Below are 11,308 nucleotides of genomic sequence, written 5' to 3'. Positions count from 1 at the left end.
AATCTCTGGTTTAAATCCAAACAGGTTTTAAGATGCCCGGTTATTTCCCCTAGGACAGTCAATTGTTGTAGGAGATGTTGGTTTCCCACTAAATCTCTTGCACATTGTCCGCAGGCGAATAATCTGTTGGCTTAAATTTGGAGATATGAGCATTTACGTAAATATATTCTGCTTCCCTAAACATGGGTGTGGGTTTTCACATGCAAGGAATGTGCCTACATACAAGGGGCACTTTTACACAATCAAGGCAGACTTACTCTAAATGTTTTTGGTCTGGACAATAGGTTTGAATTTAGCTTAAAGAATTGAAAAAAGGATAGTTTGTAAATCTATAAAAGTTCTGACTTTCTGAGCTCTTCAAACAAACACTGCTAGTTACTAACTCCCAGGCCCTCTCCTAGCAGCATGGAAGTTGCTTAAATATTGATTTTGTGACTCGGTCTTTCGGAACTCTGGTAGCAAGTTACAGTTTTCGACCTCAGATATACAGTAATTGCAACATTTTGTGAATTTGCCCCCATGTGTGCTACTGAAAACTCAAGGTGCTTAACAGAAAGCAAAGAAAGCAGACACTCTCCAATTCTCTTTTTAATTTAATTGAGTAAAATAAAAAAAACATAGAAACAAGACAGACAAGCAATTTGATTTGGCCTCCGCTGTTAAGAGTGAAATGACCCATCGGACATTTGCAGGAATCAACGAGAAACCTTTCCAGGCCAAAAGTCAGCGGCGGAGAGACTGCAACAGGTAAGAGTTCAGTGCCAATGACTGATGGAGGGACTCAGTGTCCACCAGCTGCAGGCCTAGCCTCCTACTGCCAGGAGAAGAGCGGCTGGAGGCAGGACAGGCCATCGGTAGCAAGGAGACGCGAACCAGGAGCCCAGACCACGGATCCTGCCGGCGCAGTGCTCATGTCCGCTCTTCCATGGACACCGACGGGGTCTCGGGCGCTAGGCCCTGGCGATCGGCTGCGTGCACTTCACTCTCCCAGACGGACAGGCTCATATCTCGGAGTTGGAGCTGAGATACACCAGCCAGTTGCAGAGTGTGGGCGACGCATGAGGCGGCTGAGAAAGAAAGACGGGGGGAGTCAGTCTGGGTTCAAGAACTCCAAAATACATTGACAGACATATTATGTGGTCTGCGATTTACCTTGCTTGCGGTATCGACACCCATTAGCTCCCTCCCCCCCCCCCCCCCCCCCCCACCACTCTGGACCCCTGCTTCTCTCCCCTGAGAGCATCTCTGCTGCTTCCTGTAAACAAATCATCCGTAACCTGTTCCAAAAAATAACGCCCGTCCAGTGTAGTGATTTCTTTGCTGCATCCTGAAGCTCCCGTTGATCATTTTTGGGAGGAAAGCACCACCTTGTGGCCAGCGCTGTGAAAGATGCCAGACATCTCGTGTACTGTGCAGACCACCCCGTCCAGAAGACCCCGCTCATCCGGAAGTGATCTATTCACCTCTATCCAGCGGCAACACTTGTAGCTCAGCTACAGAATGAGTTCTTGTAAATTCAAAGGGCGGTGCCGTTCTAAGTACAACAAACTATAAACTCCCACCTTTGGCCCAGTCCTATGAATTATTTCCCCAGCCTTCTGTTGCAGTTTGGAAACTCTGACAATCGTACCACAGTTGTTTTAGAGGAAATCTTTTTTTCGTGGCCAGTGTGTGTAAACCCAATAAGCACTTTTAACTGTAGTTACAAGGAAAATGTCTTATGGCAGTTACAATGGGGGGGGGGGGGGGGGGGGGGTGGAATCTTCACCCCTACAACTTTCGCCCCATCTAACTCTCACCCTATAAACTTCAGAAAGTTCGCCAAGACGGATCTTCGCTCATCAAATGCCAAAATTGGTGCCTAGCCATCCACTGGAACCTAAATTATATACAATCCAAAAACGCCTTTTCGATGTGAACAGTGCGAGAGGGAGATGTCCTCTCTCTTCTCCCCGGCATGAATGTTGCACTAGGTACATGATACTGCAAGAGAACCCCGTCAGAGCAACACGACTGCAACAGATTAGGTTTATAGAGCAGTGAAAAGTCAGTCACTAGGACCTAGGAAGGCTGTGAAGATGATCAGCACTTCAGGCAAAATACAACTTTGCTGTTGGGGCCGTCCCCATTCACAACTAAAAAGGCAATTTTCTTCATCCCTTTTCTTGTACTTTAGCTCCACCTAGTTGCGGTGCCCTAACTCCCTCCTTTTACCTTACGGAGGTGCATGCATACATAACCACAGTACTGTAATATCCCTAGGTGCAGGGTGACTTTTTGCACCAGTGTCCCATCAGTCCCTGCCAGTAGCAGTGATTTATCAGAGCAGTGCGTGGTCAGGGAACACTCCAGCAGGCTTGCCTGTAAGAAACGAGGGGTGCAGGTTTGATCCCAGCGGTGCCCCCTCAATGCTCTCTGCCCTGTGTTGGGCAGTCTAACGCCCCTGATTGCAGAGGGAGTCTCCGTCACCGAGGCGTTGTAGATGCTGTTTAGGACTGTAAACACCACTGGAATGATGGGTGATGGGTTTTGGCCTACCTTCTGTTCCTCCCCAGGGAAATTTAAAAACGAAGATATCTCTGGATCTGTAAAGAAAGGTTAAGCTGGATAGAGGAGCCAAAAAGGAGGACTCTAGGGAAATGGTTAAAGGACCCCTGGGGGTCGCAAAGCATACTAGGGGGTCTGCAACTGCTTAGAAAATTAAATAATATTAAGAGATTGTAAGAAAACTGGGCTTTTTGCAGATGCCCCCGACTTTTTGCCACCACTTGAACCCCTAGATGCTGGTTTTTCGACTCTGATGCAATGGGACCTGCCAACCAGGTCCCAGTGCGTTTTCTTTCCCTAAATAAGTAACATGGTAGTTACATAATTGGCAAAGGCCTTACCCACTTGTAAGGCCCTAGTAAATGGTACCCAGGGTATACGCGGTAAAGGGGTCCCCAGGGCTGCAGCATAAGTTTGTGCCATACTGAGTGACCCATGGAAACTTCAGATGGCAGGCGTGCCGTGGCAGACTGCCAGAGCGGTGCAAACTGCACAGGTTAGACTGTGCCCTCACCAAGAGCGGCACAGTCCCACAGGCTTGCGACACGTTACTCTGGGCATACGTATGGAGGGTTTTGGATAAGATGGGCTTAGTTTAATCCAGGCAATGGAAGAAGTGCCTGTTATACAACCGGCCAAAAGCAAGAGTGTGAAGGGGCCGCTATGCATCAGAAAGGTTCTACCTACACCAAGGAACCCATCAGGGGTGCCCACTCTCCCCGCTAACATTTGCTGTTGCCATAAAGCCATGGGCACGCCGACTAAGACACGCTTTTGCAGGATGGGGCAAAAAAGGTGGTGACCCAAGGAACATATAATATCCCTTACGCCAGTGGTTCCCAAACTGTGCGCCGCGGCTCTCTGGTGCGCCGTCAAAACTAGCCAGGGGCGCCGCACACAGTCTGGAAACCACTCGGAGGTGCTTTGAATCAGTAGCTTCATCGTGGTATTGGAAACAAAACACCCTGCATTAATTATTGTGACCAGGGGAGGGCGCCAAAGTATCATTAATAATATCCCTATGACAAAAAAACAAAAATAGTTTCCAATAAATGGTTTTCAGCAACCTGAAGGAGAGAATAAAGAAGACAAACTGTAAATACGTTCCCCCCACCCGCCCAAAAAAATTAACATAATGGGGAGCCGTGGCCAACACGGCCAATAGGTCAAAGGAGCCGGGGATCGAAAAAGTTTGGGAACCACTGCCTTACGCAGACAACACCTTGATCTTTTCCAGGCGCCCAGACATCTTGGTACCAATACTACTAAATGTAATGCAGGAATAGTGAGAATTCTGAGGGTTAACATAAAAAAAAGTCTGTTCCATACCCCTGGGTGATCTGGTGGGCCAGCACCTAGAGGGCTGGGCTCTGGAAGGACTCCCTTGGAAGACTGATGAAATTAAATACCTAGGCATCAATGTCGCCCATGAGGTACAACAATGTTATAATCTCAACCTAGGGTCAGTAATAGCAAAACTAAAGCCCTGCATACAATTTTGGAAAACACATTTATTGCTAGTGGGCAGAATAGCACCACTTAAAATGGTGGTGTTGCCACAATGCCTTTACACTGTACAAGGTTCCTATTACAAGATCCTGCGGTCAGTGTTTTAGGAATTGGATATGCTGGTCCTTGACCTACTCTGACAAGGCAGGTGCTGTAGGGTCAGTTTATCTACACTTCGAAGAGAATGGGAGAAGGGTGGCCTAGCAGTGCCTTACCTCAAGCTGTACCACCTGGCCGCACAACTACAACACGCGGTACACTAGCTAGATGGGGAACCTAACTGGAAATGGAGTCTGCTTGAGGGAACACACAGGACCCACCGACTGGGAGAACTTTTAATGAAAGGCAGTAGAATACCCAGCACGCTCCTTCTCATACGGATAATGGGCAGAATATGGGAAAGAATGGTAGAGTCATCATGAGAGCGCCCTACGCTAGGACATGGATGTCTGGATACTAGCCCCTTCACACATCTGCAGCAGAGAATGTCCAGGTGGCAAGAAGGTGGGTGCCTTACACTCTCCAACCTCTATCCCGATGGCAGATTTATAACGTACCATCAAACACTAGACTCAATCGCTTTGGGTGCAGGGAATTCCCTATAATTTGCTAAAATTTCAACTTCAGCCAGACAAATGTGGCCTACATTCCCTGAGGTGCCCGTGCCTACCCACTCAGCACACTGCGTTCCCCAGCCATTTCAAGCAGACTCACAACCCACTTGTACCGAGCACTGGGCTTGGATAGACCACTACAGCCTCTACCGGAGGTAGAGAGGTGGCCTGACTGCCTGGGAAAATAACTAACCCCTAAGGAATTGGGCAAAATACCTGTAGGTCTTACAGAACTAACCCCTAAGGAATTGGGCAAAATACCTGTAGGTCTTACAGAAGTGGCAGATAGTGCCAACTTTAAATAATCCAATATAACTTCATACATATGGCATACCTACCCCCCCCCAACCCCCCCATGTGATTACACGCTATCTACCCCACCCGAGACATACATGTCCCAAATGCAGGAGGGAAGAAGCAGATTTTTTCCATCTGTCATGGAGCTGCCACAATACAAAATTCTGTATGGAGTCGCTTCCCCAGTTGAGACACCACGGGATGGGAGGTTCCATTGGCGATCGAAACATGTATATTAGGTCTACTGCCACGAATCCCTGCCAGAAAACTAAGTAGGCACTACACTGTGTTGGGCCTGGTGGTGGCAATCAGCCATATTGCTATATGCTGGTGTAGCCTCAGGACTCCCACGAGATGTGGGAGACAGATATGGCAGAATGGGCGGGGGCAGAGGAGATACACTTGCAAAGAACTAGGAGGGACGACAAAGTACAAGAATTCCTGACGGCCTGGGCAGAGATGACTAGGACCCTGTTCTCATATGCTGGGGCACAACCTAATGCAGCTATGTCGCAGGACCGGGAAACTACTTAATAAACATTTGGGTAAAGAAACTGTGAGAGTAGGGGGGGGGGGGCGGGGGTTTGTCTAGAATTCACTACACAACAATAACAGAATGGAACATGAAGGAAGACACCTTTGTTTAAGACTGGCTGACTGATAATGTCGGTCTGACATTAAAGGTTAAGAGGGGGTGGGCAAGGGCAGAGGCACTTGTCCTTTATGGGCACCACAAAGTGGCAGAAATAACCACAACCTACTTCTGGGACAGGCTCCCTTGGCCAAGAAAGCCATAACCATCTTGTGGAGAAGTACCAGGTGATCCTCCGTTATCCGATTGTTGGATGATGGCATGGAAGGAGGGGGTAGTCTAGAAGAGGAGAGTAGCCCCTTCGGACTATTTGCAAAACCCACCTGTCTGACGTGGTGGCTTGCCAGTGGGGCAGGTGATGGCGAATCCTGCCTCCAACCTGTCTTTCATAGGGAAGCATCAGAGTAAGAAGGTTTTGAGGCTGGAGCAGGAGGGGGGGTGGACTGGGCAGAATGCTAACCCCCGATCCACATGGACACTGGATCCCACGTCCCTAGCCACGCAAAGGCTGGACAGCATGCACAACACTGGAGAGAAAGGGACGTGGTTGGGTGCCCCTTCCGTAGCCACAAAAGGGGTGAAAAGCAGACTGAGGGGGGCAAGGAGCAGCTACAAGGCCCAAGGACCGGGCAGTAGCCAAGGACTCCTTAAAGCCCTTGTGTGCAGAGCCTGCTTTGTCTCTGAAGAGACGGGTGTCATCGAAGGTCATGTCCATAAGCAAGGCTTGGACATCCTTCAAAAAGCGGGACATCCTTCAAAAAGCGGGACATCCTTCAAAAAGCGGGACATCCTTCAAAAAGCGGGACATCCTTCAAAAAGCGGGACATCCTTCAACCAAGCATAGCGCCTCAAGGCCCCTTTCGATGCAACTGATCTACTTAGTCGGTCGTATCCAGTCCACATCGTATTTGAACTTTGCTGCATCTCTCCAGTCAGCAACAGCTTGAGAGAGAAAGACCAAGGCCTCCTTCAGGACCAGTGGTAGCACCTGCACAACCATGTCCCATAAAGTATGGGTGTAACAGCCCAAAAGGCATGCAGTGCTCACAGACCACAATGCCAGATTGGAGGATGAAAACATCTTCTTCCCAAGATGATCCAGTCTTTTGGATTCCCTATCCGGGGACGCAGAAAGGAATGCACTTGGGGATGAAGAGGGCTGGATAACCAAGCTCTCAGGGGTGGGGTGTTTCGTCAGGAACACTGGGTCATTAGGTGCTGGCCTATGGCAGCGGGCAATTGTCCTAATACAAGGAGCCCTCGTGCTGGGTTTGGCCCAGGTTCCCAGCAGAACATTAGTGAGTGCTTCATTAAAGGGCAAAAGGGGTTCTAAAGAGGAAGGCCCAGGCTGGAGCACCTCAGTCAGGAGGTTCGTTCTTAGGGTCACCGAAGGCAGCTTGAGGACCAGGACCTCAGCCGCTCTCCTCACCACCACTGGATAAGAAGCTCCGTCCTCTATAGCCACGGTAGGGGGGAGACAGCATGCCAGCGTCAGGGGAACTGTCCAGACCACTAGCTTCACCCAGGTCCTGAACCCAGTCTATGGGTTCATCTAGCTGGTATTCTAAAGGGCCCAGTGACCCCGCCATACTCTCACTGTACCCATACTCATACGAATAAGTGTCTGAATCTGACCTAGGGAACAAGGTCCCCATCAAAGTCTGAATCAAGGTCGAGCGACGCCAGTCCGGCTTCATGTCAGAGTCTGCAACGATTACGCGACAGATGCCGACCGCAGGCCCAGTTGGCGTTGGGAGCGTCAACATCTGAACCATCATCAGGGAAGGTCGCAGTGCAACGACCAATGCCAATTTGGATCCAGAAATGGATCCCTGGGTGTCCTCCGGAGCCGCGATTGAAGCCGCTGCACAGAACCCAAGGGACCCCTTGCCGATCCCAAAGGGCCTGAAGGTGTGGAGCAGACCGAGTCCTAGGACGGAGGCCTAGAGCAACAACGCTCTTTTCCCCACATCACGGCATCCCACTGATAGTGTGAAGTCAAAGAATGCTTGCTCTTCTTCGACTTCTTGTGCTACCTGAAATGTTCGGAGGACTTATAGTGGGACAACGAAGGGTGTGGGCTCTGTGAGCGGTTTAGGGACCTTCTTCGAGTGAGACCAGGAGCGCCGCAGAGCCGTTTACCAGCCCGCAAGTAGCTTTAGGGAACTCTCCCTCAAAGCCTTCGGGTTTATGGCCCGCCATTCAAAGCACCACTTCGGGTCATGGCTATGCTGCAAACACCAGACACACACGAGGTGCGGATCAGTCACAGACATCATCCGGTGACAGGAGTCGCAAGGCTTGAATCCTGTCTTGAACTCGATCTTGCATGACAAAATCAAGGCACCACAATGTCAACAAAGCTTTGACAAAAGTCGAAAAGTCTAGTCAAAAAGTGACTGTAGGGGTAACTCTTCTTCAGATCTGGTGTGGATAGAAAGTAACAGACGTCAGTGCATCGGGTGGCACCTATATAGGACCCGCAATGTCATTTCCAGCAAACTCGCCGCAGACGGATGCAGTCTCGACTGACACCACCAAACTGCATCCTTTGAGAAAAATATCTGGATCCAGACTGACGCCTGGGGGAAATTCTAAAGTGAGGAATCTGCAACTAGAAGTCTTTATCAGATCTGTAGTTTTAAGCCGGGTATCGTCCCCTTGAACACCAGCTTTTGTTTTCTGGGAGTTGTTGAAAATAAGACGATAGCGAGAGTGGAGCTCCCACTTTCAAAGGCCCAGAAAGGAAGGAAATCTGCCTAGCAATGGGCAAAACAAACTCCTCATTTAACTGTTTTATCATGCCTGGATTAGATCAGGAGTACACAAATGAAGTCTAGTTCAGTCCAGACACTACAATTTGGGCCAAGTATTAAAATCTACAGTTTGGTTGGTGCCAAAGCCAGAAGATCCCCATTCAATGTACTTGGTAGCAAGCTGCTGGCCCTGCTGTGTCAAATTCAGTATATAAACTGGAACTTTACTCAGGCATTTTCAGGCACTACACTGCAACATTGCCTATGTGGATAGTCAGCGTTTTAGGCAAAAACTCCACATAATCCATTCTCTCTTAGCTGGGAACTAAGCCTGAAGTTCTCTTCAAAGTTTCAAGTGCACAACACAGCTGGTTATGTTCTCACTGAGGATCTGAAACCACCATAAAGTGCAGAAATCCTTATGTTTCTTTGCCATGGTGACATGCGCACATCATAGGCCCAGAGTACACAGTAAGCCTCCTGGGACCAGCATCAGTGGTGAAACTGCTTTATCTTTTTTCCATGGTCTCAATTTTCATAGTTCCAGAATATGTTGCTTGTATGGACTCCTAACGAAAGCAGAGTTAACCCCGCAATGTGGCAAACTGTAGATCTCTTTTCAAACAAAAGAACCTGACTGCTCTACGGAACTTCTCTTCTAGATGCCATATGTAGGTGGTCTCTGAACAATGTGATGTGAAGCAAGTGGATGAAGCCACTGCATCTTTGATAATGCTGCATGACATCCACCTTTATGTCCCCGCACACAGTGTCTTCCAGGTTCGTGGATGTTATTCTTCAGGTCAGTGACAATCATACCTCTGACCACTAAAAAAATGTGCATCAGAGACTTACTCTGTTCAAGAGTGCATGCAAAAGCCCCATGTCGTTCCACAGAAGCCTTTCGTAGTAGCCAACGAAGGATGTACAAACTGCTTGTGGTCCATGCTGGGTCTCGTTACATCAATATGCCGAATCGAAGCTCCTTGCGTGGCCCTATGCTTCACAGCAGATGCAATAATTCAGTTTCTTGGAAAAAGGCTTTTAACACTGAGCTTTTCTCCTCTTGGACATCCCCACAACAGATTTGGCAAAAGTCTTTAAAATAACTTTGTGGTATCTGAAACTGCATCAACTAATAGCATGTGATCAAATTGTGGACAATACAAACACCATTCCTTTTAAGAATGGCGATGAAACCAATGACATTCGGAATGATGTTGATTCCAGTTTAATCAATTCTGAGAACAAGTTTTGCATCAGAGACTGCCTGGACACTGGTAGATCATCATCATCTGAGCACTCTGTTCTGTGTTGTCAACACTCACAGGTCCTCACTATTAGAGATTCCTAGAGCCCTATCCAGAAGCACCAAGTGCATGGTTATCCCTGATGCTGCTTGTTTTTTTGCTTTCCTTGGGAGAGAACTAACTTCTGCTGTGTGGGCACTCTTGAATATAAAATGACCTCCTACCCAAAGTGATAACATCGATGGAAGTAGGGAGATTGGTTGACAAAACAACTTTAAAAGGACAACTGTGGTGGTGCTACCTGGACTACAAGAGTCAGAAGTAAATGTCCCAAGATTAGGTATGTTTTCTGCGGTGCATTTTGAAATAAATATGATCCTGATTTATACGCAGCAGAGGGCTCTTAAGGAAAGCATGCCCATATGGGAGGCCCTGCAGATGAAGGCTGTGCTTACTCCTGAAGCCATGGGGTGACTAGAAGACAGAGGACATGCCCCAGATTATCCTAACAGAACACCTACATTAGTCTTCTTAAATGTACAAGTGATGAAATTGGAGCAAAATAGATATTCTGAACAGCAGATAGCTTTTTTCATTTTTAAAAACATTTAAATAGAGGTGCAAACACATTGGGGAGAACATTAATATACTAAAAAAGCATGCAAGAAACTGACCAAAGGTAAAAAAAACTTCAAAATATAGGCTCAGAGTAGGGTTGCCACCTTGTTCTGCAACGTCAGGCGAGTGTTTCAAGCCCCAGGCTTTTCATTTATAAATCATCACAGTTAGGTAGGCAAGTCATAGTGGCTTCATAGAAGCAAAACAAGAACACCACCCAGAATACATGAGGTTGTAACATGAAAATCCAGGATTGATGGCAGAACACCACAATTACAAAGTGCGGCAGCAGCCCTACAGCAGAGATCCTCTCTTCTGGGGAGGGAAATGTAAATAAACTATATGGCTCGGTCAAATGGGAGAGTTTAAGACCATCACACAGTAGTTCAGTATTTAAGAGAATAGAGCCCTGGTGGAAACAAAGGTGTTCCTGGATCATCCAAGATGGTGGCAAAAGATTTAAAATTATACAACTTAGTAATGAAGCCAAGGAGTAATAATCCACAGGCAGATTACCTCCCTCTCCTCCCCCCAATGTTACCCTGAAGTACATCTTCCAAACTCAGGAGGTCTACACATTGTGCCCCGGAACCAGGATAGGCGGAGGCTTACCTTCAAGAGCCGGATGTCCACAGAGCCTGTGTAACCTTGGAGGGAGAGCAACTGGATGCCGCCACTGGTAGGATACCCGGGATCAATGAGTAGGACACACACCACGCTGCCCTTCAAGTACAGCAACTTCCTTTCTTTTGGACGCCAGTCAACGGGAAACCTGCGGTGTGGGAGAAAGGAGAGATGGCATTACAGGTGGGACCTCGGCCTCCAGTGACATGCTCTGCGGATCTAATCTTCAGGTGGAGATGTTCTGGACAGAAGGGGTACAGAAGAAAGCAACAAGAATTGAGATTGCCTTGATATTCTTAGAAGGGAGGCCGGATAACTCTTATTTTTGGCTGTGAAGCATGCGACTTCTAGTGTTGCAGACAATTTTGTATGGAGAGACGGCTACGGGGAAAACCACAGGCCGAGCACTAACTACACGGCTTTGTTAGGCAGTCCGGTATCTACTGGTACAGCCAGGTGGTGCCCTTTTCGATTCTCTAAGGAGATCACTTGAATAATGAT

The 11,308-nt window shown here is 48.0% G+C and overlaps 1 protein-coding gene across 4 annotated transcripts in view; it reads right to left on the bottom strand.

The window, feature by feature from the left end:
* Nucleotides 1-575: 575 nt before the first annotated feature.
* ZWINT (ZW10 interacting kinetochore protein) overlaps nucleotides 576-11,308 on the bottom strand; it is an 87,641-nt gene continuing 76,908 nt past the window's right edge. For all 4 annotated transcript variants that reach the window (XM_069209574.1, XM_069209577.1, XM_069209578.1 and 1 more), the window contains 2 exons: nucleotides 10,796-10,955; nucleotides 576-1,067 (listed from right to left, as the gene is read on the bottom strand). In XM_069209574.1, coding sequence (XP_069065675.1) covers nucleotides 1,002-1,067; nucleotides 10,796-10,955 — 226 coding nt within the window. In that variant the 3' untranslated portion in view covers nucleotides 576-1,001. The remainder of the gene's footprint in view (nucleotides 1,068-10,795; nucleotides 10,956-11,308) is intronic.

This window comes from Pleurodeles waltl, chromosome 10 (assembly GCF_031143425.1).
Source record: "Pleurodeles waltl isolate 20211129_DDA chromosome 10, aPleWal1.hap1.20221129, whole genome shotgun sequence".
Lineage (NCBI taxonomy): Eukaryota > Metazoa > Chordata > Amphibia > Caudata > Salamandridae > Pleurodeles > Pleurodeles waltl.
Note: the sequence above shows the minus strand (reverse complement) of the source record. Positions and strands in the feature narration are given on the sequence as shown.